This window comes from Mizuhopecten yessoensis, unplaced genomic scaffold (genome assembly GCF_002113885.1).
Source record: "Mizuhopecten yessoensis strain PY_sf001 unplaced genomic scaffold, ASM211388v2 scaffold3235, whole genome shotgun sequence".
Classification (NCBI taxonomy): Eukaryota; Metazoa; Mollusca; class Bivalvia; order Pectinida; family Pectinidae; genus Mizuhopecten; species Mizuhopecten yessoensis.
Window position 1 is genome coordinate 1,064,123 of NW_018404943.1, and position 22,144 is coordinate 1,086,266.

Here is a 22,144-nt window from a genome sequence, read left to right on the forward strand (position 1 = left end):
TCCATTATAAACTCCGACTGCAATACAGGACTGACCAATGTCAACCAATGTCAGCATATGTTGCAATGGTGACCTTGACCTTTGATGCAACACGTTTAAACACAACTTCTTTGAAGCTACCGTGGTGGTAAACATTTTTGTGATGTTTCAATTGGAAATCGTAAAACCAAATGACAGCATTAAACGCAATGGCCAGATTTCTATTTTTGGCAAATGTGATCTTGACCTTTACAACAAAATACTGAAATACTCACTAACGAACATGCAATAGAGATGATCTCATTGTATTTTTTAGTGCCTGATGGTTTTTCTATTGACCATAGATCTTAGAATGATTCTGTGGAAAATGTTTAGATAAGTTGACAATGGATGAATGATACAGCTTCATCTTAGTTCGCAAGAACTTTGTGTGAGCTGGGCTAATAAGGTAAGTATATATACAGGATGGGGCGATTGTACAATAACATAATCCAGATGCCTTATTATTACTTGTAATGATTTATTATCTGTCCCAGTTTCTGTTGTAACCACAAAACCAATACATCAAACCCTATGGATGGATGAGTATAAACAGGGGGCTAAGACCCCATCACAATGGATCTAGCCCGAGACATTCAGTACTAGTAGTGTTGGCCCATTATGTCACAATCCCACTAGTGCATAGAGTTGAGGTGCTATAATAAGAGTGTCGAAATTCTTAGAGAACATGACCTAGAAAAGCCTGAACAAAACAAAAGTATTGATCATAAGCTGTAGTATGCTACAGAAGACGTATTATCAGGAAAGTAGGTAGCTTCTAGAAAGAGTATGCCGTTAGCCTCCCGTTGTTAGAACAGTCTAACTTGCTTATGCCAATATCTCTATATAAAGACCACCTGTGTTTAGAGGCATCTTTTTTTATTCTTCATTGTAGTGATTTCATTGTGAATTAAATCGGTATTAACCCATTCACCCCTAAAGTCCCATTTGAACCTGACCATATCAAAGACTAGGCAAGTCCAGTTTAAAAATGTAGGTGTGAGTGAGTTAAGAAATCACTTTTGTGAAGTGAACATTTTATGCTTGCCCTTGTAGTGATTTCATTGTGAATTGAATCTGTATTAAAAGACCACCTGTGTTAAGAAACCACATTTTGGATTTCCCAAAGGTGGTCTCTTAATATCTCCTGAGAAAGAGTTTTGGACCATTGATGATAAACACTAGAGTAGTTAAGAAGACGGTGGAAGAAGAAAGTCGGCCAATATATACATACATTCTATCAGATAAATTTGATTCTTACATTGCCATTTTTATGTGCAACCGAGACTGAATGATTTAAAAATTGTTCTGACAAGCATAAAATATGGCCGAGACCAGGAAATGAATAAGTATCACAGACTGTCCCTATCATATAGCCAAAGCAATTCCACAATATTACATCCAGTTTGCCAAACCTGCGCAGTCAGCACTGTGCAACTCTTCAGCTAACTACCCATTGATGGGGAAGAATGAAGGATTTTAATAAATCTGTCTGTCCTCTTGGGAGATGACACTGGCTCCCATCCCTCAGACAAAACACTGATAGCCACCACCCTTTGGTATAAGATCAATGTCATTGTCATGGCAACCCTGAATTCCAATTGTGAAAACTGTCCTTTTATAATATGCCTATACAATACAGCAGCGGAGTGAAATTCTTGAGTAACATTTGTATGCTTCCCCAGTGAGCGAGTTAATTACTGGCCAGAGACTATAGAGTTTAATGTGAGCAGAATCTCTATCCTGGATGTCTCCACCACTAGGTCCTTCTATGGCTCACAACCATGCAATAAAAGCTATCTTATGATACATAGCCATCCATTTACAGCACACTAACTCTTTGCACTATAGATTTTTTTATGTTACGATGCTCCAGTCTACCCAAAAAGATCTTGAGTTTTGGTGATAATTCATTGCACCCAGTTAGTTTTGGTGATATTTGTCATGTTGTACAGAGTCTACCCTACCAGTCCATTAGTTTGGGTGATATTTGTCATGTTGTACAGAGTCTACCCTACCAGTCCATTAGATTGGGTGATATTTGTCATGTTGTGCCGAGTCTACCCTACCAGTCCATTAGTTTTGGTGATATTTGTCATGTTGTACCCAATCTACCCTACCAGTCCATTAGTTTTGGTGATACTTGCCATGTTGTGCCGAGTCTACCCTACCAGTCCATTAGTTTTGGTGATATTTGTAATGTTGTACCCAATCTACCCTACCAGACCATTAGTTTTGGTGATATTTGTCATGTTGTGCCGAGTCTACCCTACCAGTCCATTAGTTTGGGTGACATATGTGTTGTTGCGGTTTTATTCCATTTACCTAAACGTAATAGGTTTGTGTCACCATTTCTCAGTAAAATTTCTTCAAATTTTGTAGTTGTATTGCTTTGAAGTAAAGAAAATTTTCTGCCACAACAAAAAATAGTTTGTCAGAATTTGAAGGATTTTAAAAGGAAATTTGTGTAAAAAGGAGTGAATTTTGAGAGAGAGAAAAAAGACACAATTTTGGGCAAAATAATGTCAATAAAAGTGATACTGTCATAGGTTTATGTATATCAATTTAATAAATGCTGAACTATACATAGTAATTGCATGTAAGAGTTATCTTGAAAAATTTCACAGTAGTGAAATAGGTAGCCAGTTTCCTGAAGTACAGAACAATGGACACATGTACTCATTGATAAAAAAACCCAACTGAATTAATGCCTGAATTGCTTTGAAATACTTTAATATGGAGAGAACACAATGTCTTTTTTCTGTCTTACATCCAATTTTCAAAAAAAAAAAGTCTGTTTTGCCCTACTTTACCCTGCATTCAGTCTACAAGTTTGTAATACAATGTCTTCACTTTGTAGTCTTTCTACCCCACTGTCCATTTTGCCCTACTTAATCTTGTGCAGTACCTTTAAATAATTTAAACTTTATTTTTTTGACAATTGAAAATAATAACAGACACAGAAAAATTGCCTTTTTGATTTAGAGTTTGTGATGGATTATTATAAAACAATGAATTGAAAATCTTAGATACCTGGTTAATTTAGCCGATTCTCCCTCTAACAACCCATGTTATCTGTACCTAACAAAGCATGTAACACAACTTCTGACTCTCTATACATGTCTACAGCTGATTCTACTATATAGAAATAAATTATGTGGGGAATTTTTCCTTTTGGAAATTTTCAATGCAAAATACAGAAAAAAGCAACATTTTTCTCAATTGTGATAATATTGTTTTTTGACGGGGACAACTCAGCATATGTTTTTTTAAAATACTGATTATTGGTTACAGTGTAGGGTTCCTGCAAGTTGTATAAGCTGTCTAATTGGTCCATTAGAAGTGAAAATATAAAACAGAATTTATTCGCACTTTGGAACAAAATATTAAAATATCTTTTTTCTTTAACTGCTATATAAGATTTCAGTAAATCTTGTTAAGGTAAAATTTCTTTTTGTCTTGTGAAGATTTAATGTAAAAATTTAATAAGCTAACTCTTTCAAGTCTACACCCATATCTGGTTATCTTCAAATTCTGGTTCATCTTTGTGAAGGTCAGTCAAGCATGGGTCAAGGTCATGATCCATGAAAATCTGGCAGTGCCTTAATTAAAGCCAGTTGTACCTCAAGGGGTCAAAAGTGCCCCAGTCATCTCATAAAAGGGATTTTTTTCACCAAAGTTTTACACAGAACAAAAAGACCTTTGATAGTTGAAGTGTTTAGCCCGATTTGGACTTGTCAGCAATGGTAGTCAAAATATACAAAAATCTTGCAGAAGAAGTTGTATTAACATTTTTGCAAATCAAGTCGACAAAGAATGGAGAAAGAAAGACTTATACAATGATCACAGGTCACTTGGTACTGTACAACTTTTCATTTTTGTTAAGTTAGACCAATATGCCAAACCAATGTAGATGAACCTATGTAGTTCCTGTGCTGGGAAATTGCTATATCTATTATCAGTGATGTTATATATCCACTGTTGTGTGAAGGCATGATAATGGCCCATCATTACTGTCATTTGTGTCAAATAAAATAAGCTAAAAGTGACACTACACGTGCTAATAGTCAGGACAATACTGACTGAAAGGTCAATACATCTATGATAGATGTACATAGCTTTTCAAATTAACTGTAGTCACTCAACCATCACATTCTATTAACATTAAACAATAAAACACCCCTAATGTTTACACACNCCCCCCCCCCCCCCCCCCACTGTTCCCCTTCATTTAGCACACTTAATGTTATTTAGATAGCTTTAGGGTTACTATAATTCCTTGTGATGTGGAGAATGGGAATCCCCCTCCCCTCCTCCACACACCTCCAATGAACTACAACTGTAGTGTCAATATTGAGATAGTGAGCCCAGGCCCAGCCTTACACTGATAACTTCACCATGTGTTGTTGTTGGTTGTGTGTCTCTCCCTGACTAACACCTTCTTCGCTGCCAAAGTCAACAATCCTAATGTGTTTACTCTATATACCACAGGCTATCAAATAGAGTACACTTATCTCCCTTGAGCTACACCACGGCTTAAAGCAGTTAATTGTTGTGTGAATTTGAATCCCAGAACACATAATTTAAGGCCTTGGCAATGACAATATTTCTAAATGCCTGACCTACACGAAAACAACTACTACTTGTCTAAACCAACAAGTGAAATTCTTCATCAAAGACATATTTCAATACAAATTCTAACAATTCTATCTTTCACTAAAGGCTGAATGTCCCAGGTTTCGCTCACAATACAACTACTTTTACCCCATTAAATAGATAATTGTCATGCTCACCTTTGAAAACAATTTACATGTTACTATTATCAGGGCCATCCCAGTGAAAACTACATTCAATGGCTTTAAGTTGTCTTGTCAGTAGCTTTCTATGTTAAAATTGTAAACCAGGGAACACACATTTGAACATGCTAGTGTAGACTAGAGAAAACAATATTCTTAGATCCCTCAGAATGTATTAGACAATACGATTTACTGTCCATCATTGTATATTATATACAATATTCTATTTCTCCTAACACATCAGAGAAAACAATATTTTATGTACCGCAACGTCTATTAGAAAATACAATATTCTGTTCCTCGTCATATATTAGAGATTACCATATTTTATGTGCCTCAATGTCTATTAGAGAATAAAATATTCTATTTCTCTTGGAGTATATATGCTGTCCCTCAATGTATCTTAGAGAAAAGAATATTTTTTTCTCTTCAAGTTTATAAGAACATACACATATAATCCCTCAAAGTATGTTAGAGAATATAATATTCTGTTTCTCTTTATGTATAAGAGAGAATACAGTATTCTGTTTATCAATGTATAAGAAAACGTATCAAACTATATCCCACAATGTATATTTCTTATACACTGAGAAACAGATTATTGTATTCTTTCTTATACATAAAGATAAACATAATATCATATTCTCTAATATACATTGAGGGATTTTATATGTATGTTCTTATATACTTGAAGAGACTAGAATATTCTTTTCTCTAAGATAGAGTTTTGTGTTTAAGTGTAGGCTTTCCCAATGATTTAGAGTTTTGTATCTGAGTGTAGACTTTCCCAATGATCTAGAGTTTTATATCTAAGTGTAGACTTTCCCAATGATTTAGAGTTTTGTATCTCAGTGTACACTTTCCCAATGATTTAGAGGTTTGTAGCTCAGGGAAGACGTTCCCAATGATTTAGAGGTTTGTAGCTCAGGGAAGACGTTCCCAATGATTTAGAGATTTGTATCTCAGTGTAGCCTTTCCCAATGATTTAGAGATTTGTATCTCAGTGTAGACCTTCCCAATGATTTAGATTTTTGTATCTGAGTGTAGACTTTCCCTATGATTTAGAGTTTTGTATCTCAGTGTAGCCTTTCCCAATGATATAGAGTTTTGTATCTCAGTGTAGCCTTTCCCAATGATTTATAGTTTTATATCTCAGTGTAGGCTTTCCCAATGAGTTAGAGTTTTGTATCTCAGTGTAGCCTTTCCCAATGATTTATAGTTTTATATCTCAGTGTAGAATTTCCCAACGCTTTCGAGTTTTATATCTCAGTGTAGACTTTCCCAATGTTTAGAGTTTTGTATCTCAGTGTACACTTTCTAATGATTTACAGATCTTCCGATTGCAAGGAACATGTTATAACAGTAGAAAATAAATAACGACTGAATGTAATGAGAATTTGCAATCATCAATTTTATCTCAACAAGTACAACACCTAATCCCCAGCTCTAGGGTTAAGTACTTCATAGCCTTGTCATAATAATGGATGTATGCAACAGGGTACAAAAATATAAATAGGAAATATCAGCAAAAACACAAACTCATTGAGGAAAAGCCTACAGCTATCTCATAGATTTAGGGATACTTAGCAAGTTATTTGATCATTTTCATAAATCAATTTCACTGTGAGCCATAGCTTCCTTATCAATAATTTATATAAAACTTCAATCTCCGGTAAACACTTCAAATTTATCATTTTAAACATTCTTTATAGCACAATTACCTCCAGTGTTTCATGATTTGGATGTAAAGAGGAGGAGGATAGTGCCACAGGGCTAAATGCAACTGCTGCAACATGTAAATTAATGTCCCATAACTCGGAGACTGAGGGAGTTAGCAATTCATTACCCCACAATACCGAAACACAGGAGTGAGCTATATTTCATTAGTACATTATAGAGTTCATTCAACAGTTACTGAACATTATAGCTACAAAAGCATTATACTCTCAAGTCGAATTCAGAAATCTAAAAAGCCTACTTCTTGTTATGCAGCCCTGGCAATGGAGTCTGAAACAATTATTTGTATCTGGAGTATTGATCATCCTGATATTGACCCATGTTATGTTGTAGTGTCCCCAGGGGAGTTGGACATTTACATATCTCACACTTACCAGAAACAACCCTTTCGTAGTATGGTTCAATACCACAATACCACTAAACACACAATACAGGACACAATTTTCCTTGTCAGCATTTCATTGCAACTGAATCGTTTTGTCTGAAGAGTAATTCATTCCGTACCTAACTGTATGTAAGTAGATTAAAAGGGCTTAGTGTTTAATGATTGGATGGGTACTTAAACAAAACTTGTACTTCACAAATGCAAGCATTAACGTTCTGGAATATGTGCTTTGATCAGAAATTTTATATTACACAACAAAATATTTGACCTTTAGAATATGACCTTGACCTTAGATGCAGGGTCATGTGCCAAGCAATGAAAAGAAGTGAAATGTCATTACATTATCTAGTCCAAAATAACTTAATCTTTCCTCTATAATGTTTTCTTTTAATAGGGCAGAAATATTGAAAATGTCCTCCATAGGGTCTCTTTGAAAACTTTAACACATTTAATGTTTTCTTGGATATCAAAACGTGCCCACCTACTTTCCATACACGGATCGAAAGATAACATATTTATCTCTCCCACTGGAAATACCAATGTCGAAAACGACCATTTCAAACCTCAACAGAATGGTTTTCACATGATATCTGTTGTCTTGAAATCTCACAAGACAAAAGGTGTTTTTCAAAACGTATCTCTAGAGATAAATAAAGAACTTTTGAATACATGTATGGCAACTATGTGGACAAGCTCTGGTATACAAGAAAACACTAAATAAAGTGCAAAACAAACATGGTGGACAATTTTTCAAGAAGACCCATTCTGTCTCTGCCCCATCAAAAAAAAACCCACCACATTTAGGGATACATAAAAGTTGTATTCCATTGCTGACACAGGGACATTAAACTGGTATTCTATGGTAAAAAAAACATTTAACTTGTATCATTAGTTTAAATGTGGACATTTAATATAGACAAGAGATCCCAGAGGGATCTTGGCGCCCACCATTGTACCATCTTCATTAGTTCTTTGTCAGTTTGATCTTTTCTCTTCTTTCCTCTAATCTGTTTGATCAAGTCATGTTAACAGTAAATGCACCTTGAGGTAACTTTTGATCTTAACTTAATACTGATGTGTATGAAAGCCAACCTTCAAAGTGAGTTTGTCATTTCACCTATTTACTAGTACAGTACTTAATGTGAAAGAAATAGAATCGATCATTGCAATATGAGAAAGATCTGTTTAGTTCTTCTTTTAATCCATTTTGTTTTTTATGATCAGTCTCAAAATATAACATGCACAACAAGGGATCAAGGGAACCTACAATTTAAATTTGAGAAAGATCCCTCTGGTACTTCTTGAGAAATAGCGATAACAAACTTTCAATATCAAAATCCAAGCTGGCTGCCTGTCGGCCATGTTGTTTATACGATCAGTCTCAAAAGTTGCCCTGCACAGCTAAGGACCAAGGGGATCCTACATATAAAATTTGAGAAAGATCCCTCTGGTTCTTCTTGAGATATAGCGAAAACAAACTTTCAATATCAAAATCCAAGGGGGCTGCCTGTCGGCCATGTTGTTTATCCGATCAGGCTCAAAAGTTGCCCTGCACAGCTAAGGACCAAGGGGAACCTATATTACATATAAAATTATTAAAACTTATAAAACCCATCCTTCTTGCATTTGAATAGAGGATATAAAAGTAAATCCCTACAGCACGCAGAAGTTAGTCTTTAAGATTACATACACAACGTGTACAAAACAGCAATAGGTCTGTGACAGTAACATGTATACAACGTACGCACAATGTCATACAGAATTACAAAACCAAACAACAAAATACATTAGCTGTCATTCTGGATTAGGGCAGGAAACCATTAACAAGATTACTTCTCAAATAGTTAGGATATTGCTCCTGTGTTTTCTGTACAATACATCACACATAAGGAGATCCGGCAACATGTCTAGAAACTGTATATTGGTGCAGACGATTTCAAATGGAACAATTGGTGATGTATTATAATAATATTCAAAAAATGGCAAACTGCAGATATTGCTGAGTAGCTACTTTGGCTGTGTTTATGTGAACGGTATCAATAGTAACTTCCGACCACAACCCAATGTATCCTGATCACGAGAGAATCCAACACATTTTCTGCCTGTTGTATCAGTTATGTATTAATTCATGACGTATAGCCATTGTTGAAAAACCGGGAATTTTTCGACAAAAGATTCTATGATACATCTCATCCTATACTAATTAGTGTTTCAAGTTTCAACATAGACAAAATCAAGGGTCTGTATTTCAAAACTCTTTAACATTTTGCATTTCAACATTCTGACTTCTTAGCAATATGTTTTTCAACATTCTGACTCCTTTTAACAGACTATCGGTTAACATTTCAGACTCCTTAATTATATCATCTCAAAATTCAGATCTAATAATAAGCTTTCATTTCTGCATTTCATTTTCCTGTGGCTACTTCTCACAGGACATCATGGCTAATTTAGACCACAAACCTAACCTAGACCTCAAGGTTAACCCAGACCTCACACCTAATGTAGTCCTTGTGGATAAGTTGGACCCAACAAATAACATAACCTAGACTTCTTGGCCGACCAGTTGACCTCATTGATAACTTGCCGTAGACCTCAAGGCTAAAACCTAGACCTCGCAAATAACTGAGACCTCATGGCTGACAGGGACTGGTACCTTCATGTTCTACAGAATCCCTACGCCATATCTGGTCTGCCCTGTAAACATTCAACACCAGTGTTAATACACTTGAGCTGTTTACTTTCCTCCATACTACAAACTGATCAAATTAAATCTTTTTAAATCTATAGGATTTGCCCACTCCTAAGAGACCTAGGGACAAACACTATTGGCTACTGGTAGTGGTATTTATTTTACTAATATAGAACATTTCTTTCCTTGTCAATCAATACTGCAATATCTCTGTGGTAGATGCTTCTGGAACTAAGGGTATTTTCTTAGGTTGTTGTTATCTTTTGTTATCAATCCAGCCGCCACTAATCTACTTGTCCTACTATCCAGCCACCACTAATCTACTTGTCCTACTATCTAGCCACCACTTATCTACTTGTACTAATCTGATTGTCCTATTATCTAGCCACCACTAATCTACTTGTCGTACTATCTAGCCACCACTAATCTACTTGTCCTACTATCTAACCACCACTTATCTACTTGTCCTACTAGCTAGCCACCACTTATCTACTTGTCCTACTATCTAGCCACCACTTATCTACTTGTACTAATCTGATTGTCCTATTATCTAGCCACCACTAATCTACTTGTCGTACTATCTAGCCACCACTAATCTACTTGTCCTACTATCTAGACACCACTTATCTACTTGTCCTACTATCTAACCACCACTAATCTAATTGTCCTACTATCTAGCCACCACTTATCTACTTGTACTAATCTGATTGTCCTATTATCTAGCCACCACTAATCTACTTGTCCTACTATCTAGCCCCCACTTATCTACTTGTCCTACTATCTAACCACCACTTATCTACTTGTCCTACTATCTAGCCACCACTTATCTACTGCAATATCTCTGTGGTAGATGCTTCTGGAACTAAGGGTATTTTCTTAGGTCGTTGTTATCTTTTGTTATCAATCCAGCCGCCACTATTCTACTTGTCCTACTATCCAGCCACCACTAATCTACTTGTCCTACTATCTAACCACCACTAATCTAATTGTCCTACTATCTAGCCACCACTTATCTACTTGTACTAATCTGATTGTCCTATTATCTAGCCACCACTAATCTACTTGTCCTACTATCCAGCCACCACTAATCTACTTGTCCTACTATCTAACCACCACGTATCTGATTGTCCTACTATCTAACCACCACTAATCTGATTGTCCTATTATCTAGCCACCACTAATCTACTTGTCGTACTATCTAGCCACCACTTATCTACTTGTCCTACTATCTAGCCACCACTTATCTACTTGTCCTACTATCTAGCCACCACTTATCTACTTGTCCTACTATCTAGCCACCACTTATCTACTTGTCCTACTATCTAGCCACCACTTATCTACTTGTCCTACTATCTAGCCACCACTTATCTACTTGTCCTACTATCTAGCCACCACTAATCTGATTGTCCTACTATCTAGCCATCACTTATCTACTTGTCCTACTATCTAGTCACCACTAATCTACTTGTCCTACTATCTAGCCACCACTTATCTACTTGTCCTACTATCTAGCCACCACTTATCTACTTGTCCTACTATCTAGCCACCACTTATCTACTTGTCCTACTATCTAGCCACCACTTATCTACTTGTCCTACTATCTAGCCACCACTTATCTACTTGTCCTACTATCTAGCCACCACTTATCTACTTGTCCTACTATCTAGCCACCACTTATCTACTTGTCCTACTATCTAGCCACCACTTATCTACTTGTCCTACTATCTAGCCACCACTTATCTACTTGTCCTACTATCTAGCCACCACTTATCTACTTGTCCTACTATCTAGCCACCACTTATCTACTTGTCCTACTATCTAGCCACCACTTATCTACTTGTCCTACTATCTAGCCACCACTTATCTACTTGTCCTACTATCTAGCCACCACTTATCTACTTGTCCTACTATCTAGCCACCACTTATCTACTTGTCCTACTATCTAGCCACCACTTATCTACTTGTCCTACTATCTAGCCACCACTTATCTACTTGTCCTACTATCTAGCCACCACTTATCTACTTGTCCTACTATCTAGCCACCACTTATCTACTTGTCCTACTATCTAGCCACCACTTATCTACTTGTCCTACTATCTAGCCACCACTTATCTACTTGTCCTACTATCTAGCCACCACTTATCTACTTGTCCTACTATCTAGCCACCACTTATCTACTTGTCCTACTATCTAGCCACCACTTATCTACTTGTCCTACTATCTAGCCACCACTTATCTACTTGTCCTACTATCTAGCCACCACTTATCTACTTGTCCTACTATCTAGCCACCACTTATCTACTTGTCCTACTATCTAGCCACCACTTATCTACTTGTCCTACTATCTAGCCACCACTTATCTACTTGTCCTACTATCTAGCCACCACTTATCTACTTGTCCTACTATCTAGCCACCACTTATCTACTTGTCCTACTATCTAGCCACCACTTATCTACTTGTCCTACTATCTAGCCACCACTTATCTACTTGTCCTACTATCTAGCCACCACTTATCTACTTGTCCTACTATCTAGCCACCACTTATCTACTTGTCCTACTATCTAGCCACCACTTATCTACTTGTCCTACTATCTAGCCACCACTTATCTACTTGTCCTACTATCTAGCCACCACTTATCTACTTGTCCTACTATCTAGCCACCACTTATCTACTTGTCCTACTATCTAGCCACCACTTATCTACTTGTCCTACTATCTAGCCACCACTTATCTACTTGTCCTACTATCTAGCCACCACTTATCTACTTGTCCTACTATCTAGCCACCACTTATCTACTTGTCCTACTATCTAGCCACCACTTATCTACTTGTCCTACTATCTAGCCACCACTTATCTACTTGTCCTACTATCTAGCCACCACTTATCTACTTGTCCTACTATCTAGCCACCACTTATCTACTTGTCCTACTATCTAGCCACCACTTATCTACTTGTCCTACTATCTAGCCACCACTTATCTACTTGTCCTACTATCTAGCCACCACTTATCTACTTGTCCTACTATCTAGCCACCACTTATCTACTTGTCCTACTATCTAGCCACCACTTATCTACTTGTCCTACTATCTAGCCACCACTAATCTACTTGTCCTACTATCTAACCACCACTAATCTGATTGTCCTACTATCTAGCCATCACTTATCTACTTGTCCTACTATCTAGCCACCACTTATCTACTTGTCCTACTATCTAACCACCACTAATCTGATTGTCCTACTATCTAGCCATCACTAATCTACTTGTCCTACTATCCAGCCACCACTAATCTACTTGTCCTACTATCCAGCCACCACTAATCTACTTGTCCTACTATCCAACTACCACTAAACTGCTTGTCCTACTATCTAGCCACCACTAATCTGTTTGTCCCACTCTACAGCCACCATTAATCTGCTTGTCCTACTATCCTACAAATCTGCTTGTCTTTCAACAAACCACCACTAGCTGTTTGTTCTGCTATCCAGTCAGGTGTTTAAAGGTACATATTTCCCCTTCTCTATAAATGTATTTCCCAGTTTTCCAATCAAGCCATTTTATTGAGGCATCACTCTAGTAGGACTGTTTAGTGTGCTTAATATTACAGCATATAACAGCATACCATTAAGTCACTGATGAAAAACTTTTCAAATGGATAAAATATGTTCATATCTCATTATATGTCTTATGGTACATGTCCATTTGTAAAATCATCTGAAATCATATTTAAATTGCAGGTTAAATATAAACATATCATATGATTCTGGTGTTCAACGCAGTGAAACATCTATATCATTTTCTTTCATAAAATTAGTATTGTGATATAAAGGCACCTGATGTTTACCCATATCAGATAGGATGCATACCACTCATCCCAATTTTTTTCATTCTACCTAATATGATGCTCGAAAAAGGAGAAATTCTTGACCGATGTCATTTATCTTTATGAAATGGAAACGCCTCCTGTATATATGATATATATGATCTAAACATATATTTTCAATTTTATCTTTATATGATGTGTTCTATCATATTAATGTATAATAACTAACGATACCTTGATGAACTCGTCATCAATAGTGACCTTGACTTGACCTTTACCCAGTACCAATGAGTGGTAGCATTTAAAGCCGGTAAAGCAGACTGCCTACGTCTTCAGAGACAAATCTAGTTTGGTAGACATTTGTAGTTCCAACTGGGACACATCTCGTTTGGTAGACAGTTGTAACATTATACCACCCGAGATATTCACAGACAGGTGATTGGTCTCTGTACCTAGTCTGTATAGGGACAATCACGACCTCATTGGTCTCGAAGGATTCAAAATTCATAGGACAATCCCTACGACCTTATTGGTCTCGAAGGATTCAAAATTCATAGGACAATCCCTGTCTCCTTGACAACACATTCAAACTTCCTAACATTATTACGGTCTCCTTGGTCTAGCCTGATTCAATTCCATACCACTATCACCTTGGTCTCCAGTTATTCTAACATTACACCGCAACTTCATTGGTCTCGCATGATTTAACCTTCACATCGCAACCACCTTGGTCTAGCATGATTCAAACTTCATACCACAATCACGCTGGTCTCACATTCATGATTCAAACTTTGTACCATTAACCAAGGTTTCTTTGGTTTGGTTGGTTTATATAGTTTGTGTCCAATTAACAGCTATGTTGAGTTAAGGACATTTGCCTCCATGTGTGTAGTGTATGCTGGTGTGTTTGCTTCCATGTGAAAGCGCGGATCTGAAGCCGACCTTAGAGTGATAACTCACTGAAATACCATTCTGCAGGCACCAGGCACGGTACTACATGTACGCCCAGTCACATTACACTAACACCAGTCAATCAGTCATTGCACCTACCCTAACTGCCCAAGTAAAGGTTACCCTGAGTGTTCATATTCAACCACCAATTAAGTTTACGTAACAAAATTAAGTGCTTGCTCTTTTCTCAATCAACAAATGCAATAAAATTTGATAAATAAATTGTGAAAAAAATACATATCTGAACATGTGGTTTCATCATTAATTTATACCAAAACTTTGTGAAAAAATATTGACTTATCAAGATTTGATCATGCATTTCAGGACAGGATCCAGTAAAAATATACACATTCTTCAGATAAATGGATACTTTTCTTTGGTGTTTTCCAAACATTAAAACAAAGTGTTGAAATATTGTGCCATTAAATTCTGCATGTTTTACAATCCTAGCGTTATAGTGTTATATAATTTATAGCTGTCCCTACCATACTGGACTTGCACCCAAACAACCCTGATGTTGGCATCTAGACAAATGGCAGATGTGAGTAAACTGCAGCCCAATGTACAAGACAACAGATGTTGTGTAGATAGCTATACAATATATTATATAATTATTTATTTCGTAAATCATTAAGGTATTTTAGTCTACGAGTAACTTAACAGTAATATTATCATCAATTACAATAATAGAAATAGCTCCAAAATGTTTAATTCATTCAGTACAGGTTATTGCCATCATATAGCATTCGAACATCGCCCAGCACAAGGACAACAACCCTACCGATACCCCTGTCACAGTCCATTAGGAACTGCCATACCAGTGTCTGCAATAGCACAAACAGATTGTCCAGTACAGAGTAACAAATGTGATCCCCCCAAGATCAGAAACAGCAGTAGAATACCCAGTAGTACCCCTTGTCTGTTGTGGTCAAATCACTGCCATAGCAATCTGATGTGGCTTTTGGCATTTCATTCCCTGTAAAATCTGATGCTTCTTCTGTAAATGGATTTGCTGCTCTGATAATTCAAATCACTAGAGTCTCACTCTACGCACAACAGATCAGTTTATCATATTTATTTTTTTGCACTTACAGTCTCAAGTAGTTTTCCCCTTTGTGCTGGTATCTTTAACTCATTTACCCCTGAAATTTCATAATGAACTATTCCAACCTTTGAATTGGAGGAGTTCAAATGTGTCTTCTGGGGGGAATAAGTTAGCCTTTCAAGATCTTGTTACGGAGTTTGTATGCATAGCTAGATTTATCCTTCCTGGGCTTTCATATACAGGTTGTCTTCCATTTTGTTTTGGTGATCATGACCTCGAATGTCTTTTGCCATTTTTAGGAGAAATCAATTTAAACAATTACACTATAACGTTATTTTGATTCAACCAAGTTCATCATTCCTCAGCTAACAGACTATTCATTGATGTTTTTTTCCTTCTTGTTTTGGTGTCCTTTTCGTTACTGTTTTAATATTTTGTTTCATGCCCTCGTTAAGTTCAGGTTAATCAAAACAAATACTGACAAAATGTGTGCAGTCAGGTTTCTGAATTAACCCATACTGTACATTTTTTTGCTATAGGATATTAAATATTTTAATTTGTTAAATTATGTTTTGCAAAATTTCAAAATTGTTTTACCTTCAGTGACATGGTTGAGTAGACATGGTATTATTGCCATGTTGTTGAGTGTATTTAAATTGTTCAATTATGTCATATACTATACAGAAAGGAAATGACTGGATATAAAATGTATAGAGAAATGGCAGGACAGAAACAAGTACTTACTAGATACCACATCCGAGGCCATTTCGGATCGTTGAATGACTGGTGGGGAAAGTATAAACTTCTTTTTTTCCTTTTTTTGGCAACTTGTTGTTCTAACCACCGTACCTGGAAAACACAAAGGAATGATCTTTTGTTAAATAGGTATACAATGCAAGGTTTAATGGTAACATTAGTGTTAAACAGGAAAATAAATAGCAGTATTACACGGTTAACACACCAAGGCAATTAGCAACGGACATGTCATCCCTCATTGTCCGACAGTGTAGAGCTAACACACAAACCACAAACACTTAACCACCCACCTGATGTGTGTACTTAAAATAGTTCCCAACAATAACTTTTATGAACCTTTCCTTATGCTGAAGGATATTTCCTCCCCTGAAGGACCGGAACAGTGACGGATGAGGTCGGTGTGGTGTCTTATTCACCTGCATTATTTGGAGCGTGTTGTCAGAAGTGACAACATTGGATAATTAGAAATCAACAGGTATGGATGGAGTTTTCACCCCAGCTGAGCGGGATCAGCTTCACCTAACCCTCCACAGAATGTCACAGTCTATATATGAATGGCAGATGAGTAATTTCAGTTGCCAAATTCTAAAAACAAGTGATGGAAAGGTTTACGTGAGCAATTAGTATTTGAAATTTTCTATGCCACCCAACACCACTATCTGTCATTAAAGTCATCCCTGTGTACTTTAGCAAGAGACAACCCCCCAGATTCCAAATGTTGAGCATTGCAAAAAACTGGACCATCTGAAGGCACTATGTTAAAGTGTACAGCGAAAAAAACTAGTTTGTTTAGGGTGCTGAGGCTAATCTACACCCACCGGTTCAGGGCAAAGACATAGCTAACATGCTTCCGTTACACTCTTACCACGAACACTGCAGTACATTATGTCAAACACTTGCAATAAAAACTTTTAAAGGGACTCATTTTATGTCAGGTATTTGTGAAATCATATAGTTTTACCGGCCAGGAATGATGTTCTCGCGCTCACTTTCAAGAACTGATTTTTTTCTCTCTCTTTCTAGCAGTCAGATGGGGTGTTCTAATTGTGTACTAGTTTGAAGATTTTAAAGACATGTAGCAATTTTGTAAAGAATTTACTCATCATCACCAGATTTATAACAGACACAAAATAATCTGCGAAATTCTTCTATTATCCAGTATCATAAACCACAGCCATTAATTGTGTAAAACGATTAAAACCAAGGGCTGTATCCCCATCAAAGGGCCGGATGCTGTTTCTCTCCAAGTGGCCCATTTGTCTATACTGTTATTACAGTAGAACTAGAGACATAGACATCATCGGTACACCGATGGCTATTAGCCCATTATAATGCTGCATTGTATCTAGATTAATTGTTAGGTACAGAGTGAAACAACTTGTGATTAGGCTGAGGGGGTGGGCCTCGTGGAATCACCCCTGCCGATGGGAGAAGTTCTTACGCAGGTTAACAACTGAAGTAGGTAAAATCCATCAGAGCTCTCTACGTTACAGTGACGAGTGTTGAAAGGTCTATCAAATGTTACCAGTAACACATGGAGGTGTTCCCCACTCGTAACATACAGAAAGGTTGCATATTTGTGGGGTAGTTGAGAATTACCAGCAATCAGAAACGTTCCACGATAAGACAGAAAGTGGCCTGTATAAATCATTAATATTGGTACAACAATAACAATTTTCAGTAAAACCTAACTTCTGCAAAAATCTTTTACTGTGATGTATTATTATAATTAAGTCATTATCTTCGCAAGGATTTATTTTGATGAATATTACCCATTCAACCCTAAAGTCACATTTGAACCTTACCAAATCAAAGATTGGGTAAGTCCAGTTTAAATATGTAGGGGTGAGTGAGTTAAAGTCTATAAACAAGTTTACTGTATGTATGTTTTTTTTGCACTGGCTGATTACGGAAAGGATGTACGAAAAAAAGTTAGAAAACTGCAAAAGAAAAGAACACGTAAAAGCTGAATGTAATGGGGCTGATGAAAGAAAATATAGTTGAAGTAGAAAATGTGGGAGTTAAGAGTGATTGAAGTGGAAATTATAAGAAGGAGAATGTAGAAGAATTAAGAGTATGGGATAGAAACGTAGAGAGGATAATAGAGGAAAATGGGGAAATACATAAATGAGAAAACGGAAGGGGGATAGAAGAGAGATGGTAGATAATAGAGGAAAATGGGGAAATACATAAATAAGACTAGAAAATGTCTGTAAGACATAAATGCCCCCACTGCCATGTGAAATTAGTTTCAGTGTTCTATAAAATACAACCACTTTGATCTTGATACCCTGAAACATGCACACACAAGGTACTACACTTAAAGTTGATAAGTTGATCTTAAAATTTATGTTTTTTCTGTATGTTATTACCATCCCCATAACATATTGAATGAAGTTGCTAAGTGTTTAAATTGAATCAGTTGATGATTTTCTATATATAGCAAGTGACCTTGGCCTTGACCTTGGGACCCTGAAACACACCAATGTCCGAAGTATACTTATACTTGACCTTTGCATAAGTTTGACCAGTGGGGGGAGACAGTTTGGAGAAATAAAGGGTGGGTAGAGATAGGGGGAGGAATAAAGAGAGGAGAGTGGAGGAAGAGGATGGGTAAAGGTGTGAGACGACATGATATAGAGGGAGACAGGAATAGGCCCAGAGGGGTAGGAAGTATAGAGAAGCCGAGTCAGAGGGGTAGGAAGTATAGAGAAAAATGGGTAGTGGAACGGTAAGTTGATATAATGGCCTATGGCAGATGGGACAGAGGAAAAGGGAAAAGGAGATAGGGAAAACGAATGTGGAAGAGTATGACAGGTAGGAGAAGGGGTCAGGGAAAGGGAAAGGGGATATATGTTTGTTTTAGCTAATGTAGAAGGTTATGGAAGAGAAAATATAATCTAGAGGGATTAAGTCTAGACGGCAGGTGAGTAGGGAAAGAAGGGAGGTAAAGGAGAATGTGAGGGAGCCAGGGTAGGGGTGGGAGGTAGGGAGTAGAGGGTAGGGGTGTGTGTACCACTAAACAGAGATGGCAGGCTCATACATAACACATAGCCCCCTATATACATGTGTACACCTTATCATGCATGCATGAAATAGCATGTATTAGCACGGGCCTTGGCAGTCCTATAGTTCATCTGTCAGAGCCAATCAGCTTCCCCGGCCTAATGGTCAGCTCCACACACACTGTGTATAAACACCCATATCATAGACATACCTTATTCCAACAGATACCAAACCCTTCAATACATCACAGATATGTGGCCAAAACATAGCAATAGCTTGTTTATTGACTCCAAAAATATGGCTCTGGCTTCCAAGGCAGTTCGCCTCTAACCTCATAAAGGAGAAGAAATGTCTATGATATGGGTGCAAGTACACACTCCAGGTATCTCTGGCAATTGTATATAATCTTATCGGTTTGTCAGTGAACTAAAATGTGCATGAAGTCAAATGAAAAACAGTCAGAATGTTTGAAAGTCATATTGTTAGTAGTCATTGTCTTGAATCCATAAATTATTTATTTATTTAATTTACAGCCCTGCAACGAGATATCAAAAAGTTTTTTATTTTTTTATTTTTCATGTTTTTTTTAACTTAATTTTCATATTTTTACCATGAACAGTTCAAAGCTTCGTGAATCCTTATTGTCAATAATTACGAACTCAACATGTAGCAAAGAACTTATACCAATTGCACTGCATTCACAGATAGAGACAAAATCCTTCAAGAGTTCTGGTCTTAGTAGTTAAGAACTGTTTTGGAATAGGATTGTGTTTTGTAATAGGATTTTAAAGCACACAATAGCCAATCATTCATAGGATTGTAAAGCATTCCTATTACAAAAAAACATTCCTCCTACTAAAAACTCTTTAAAAGATTTTGTCTCTGAATGATTTATCATTGATAAAACTGTTCTTTGTTGCATCTTGTACATTTTTAAACTCACTAATTACAATCTTTTTTCGCATGGAAAGAAGAACATCACTGTAACTCTGAATCTACATAGAAATATAGTGAGGTGTCTCAGCTCAATAAATAGCTCTTTTGTTGATCACATTTTCCAATAGTCTACTGACTGTGGTCATTGCCAAGGGTACTGTGAATCTGACCATCTGTATCGGACAATGGGGTCAGCTTCATCACTGTGAGGATCAATAAGGCTAGCACAAATATTCACCATTATCAAACTCTATAAACATTTACATTACCCAATCCCCAAGGTATACAGACATACAAACATTAACCCTTAACCAAGTACCACTAGTTAATATAGACATACACACGTTTACCATTAAAGAGACATCATTATAGACATACAAATATTTGCCATTAACAAAGCACCATTTGACATTAACCATTAACCAAGCACCATTTGACATTTAACAATAACAAAGCACCATATGACATTAACCATTAACAAAACACCATTTGACGTTTACCATTAACCAAGCACCATTTGACATTTGCCATTAACAAAGCACCATATGATATTTACCATTAACCAAAGACCACTAGACATTTTACATTTACCATTTATAAGGCACCATTACAGACATTCATAATATTACAATTTACCAAGCACTATTATCATATATAAGGACAGACAATTTTTACCATGAACCGAGTTCCACTTTACATAGAAATAATAACCATTAAAAAAGCATCAAGCACCAAGCACCACCAGACATCCAAACAAGTACCTCCAGCTTACATACAGATATTTACCATAAACCAAGCATCATTGGCTTATAGACACAGACATTAAACATACAGCAAGCACCTCTGGCTTATATAGACATATAGATATTTACCATAAACCAAGCATCTCTGGCTTATAGAAACAGACATTTAACATACAGCAAGCACCTCTGGCCTATATAGACATATAGATATTTACCATAAACCAAGCATCTCTGGCTTATAGACACAGACATTAAACATACAGCAAGCACCTCTGGCTTATATAGACATATAGATATTTACCATAAACCAAGCATCTGTGGCTTATAGACACATACATTTAACATACAGCAAGCACCTCCAGCTTATTTAGACATATAGATATTTACCATAAGCCAAGCATCTGTGGCTTATAGACACAGACATTTAACATACAGCAAGCACCTCCAGCTTATTTAGACATATAGATATTTACCATAAACCAAGCATCTGTGGCTTATAGACACAGACATTTAACATACAGCAAGCACCTCTGGCTTATATAGACACAAACATTAACCAAAAGCACCATTTGACATTGATCATTTTCCAAGCACCTCAATACACATACAAACATTTGTTGACGTTCTACCCAAACAGCTATGTCAATTGTACGTCTGCCGAGTTCAGCAGCTGAAGTCATATCCGAAAGATCTTAATTAGTTTGGATAGAGGTGTGAAAAGCTCGCATCAGAAGCACTTGTCCTGCTCAAATAACACAGCACATATCACCAAGTCTTAGCTGGCCAATCACAGAGCGGACTGTCAATATGTAGACTTTCCTTGTTTTGATTCTGTTGGTATTGTCCAACAGATTCCATCAGAGGCGCTGACAGACAGAGTACAAAGTTGGTGAATATGTTCCATGGTCACAGATGTTTACAAGTTGTGGTATCATGATTTTGAATTAGTGAATATGGTCCATGGTCACAGATGTTTACAAGTTGTGGTATGATGATTTTGAATTAGTGAATATGTTCCATGGTCACATATGTTTACAAGTTGTGGAATCATGATTTTAAATTAGTGAATATGTTCCATGGTTACAGATGTTTACAAGTTGTGGTATCACAACTTTATGAATTAGTATAAGGGTTCTAGTCATCAAATTAGGACATAACATTGGTAAATGGGTCAATGGTTTCATGAAGGTCTTCAAAATATGCAGCTTAATCTCAAAAATAGCCAATGCTAGTACCAGATAATATGCAAACATAAC

At 36.8% G+C, this 22,144-nt stretch overlaps 1 protein-coding gene across 3 annotated transcripts in view; it reads right to left on the reverse strand.

The window, feature by feature from the left end:
- LOC110447249 (furin-like protease kpc-1) overlaps window positions 1-22,144 on the reverse strand; it is a 149,286-nt gene that overhangs the window by 62,773 nt on the left and 64,369 nt on the right. For all 3 annotated transcript variants that reach the window (XM_021492820.1, XM_021492819.1, XM_021492818.1), the window contains exon 3: window positions 16,192-16,296. In XM_021492820.1, coding sequence (XP_021348495.1) covers window positions 16,192-16,296 — 105 coding nt within the window. The remainder of the gene's footprint in view (window positions 1-16,191; window positions 16,297-22,144) is intronic.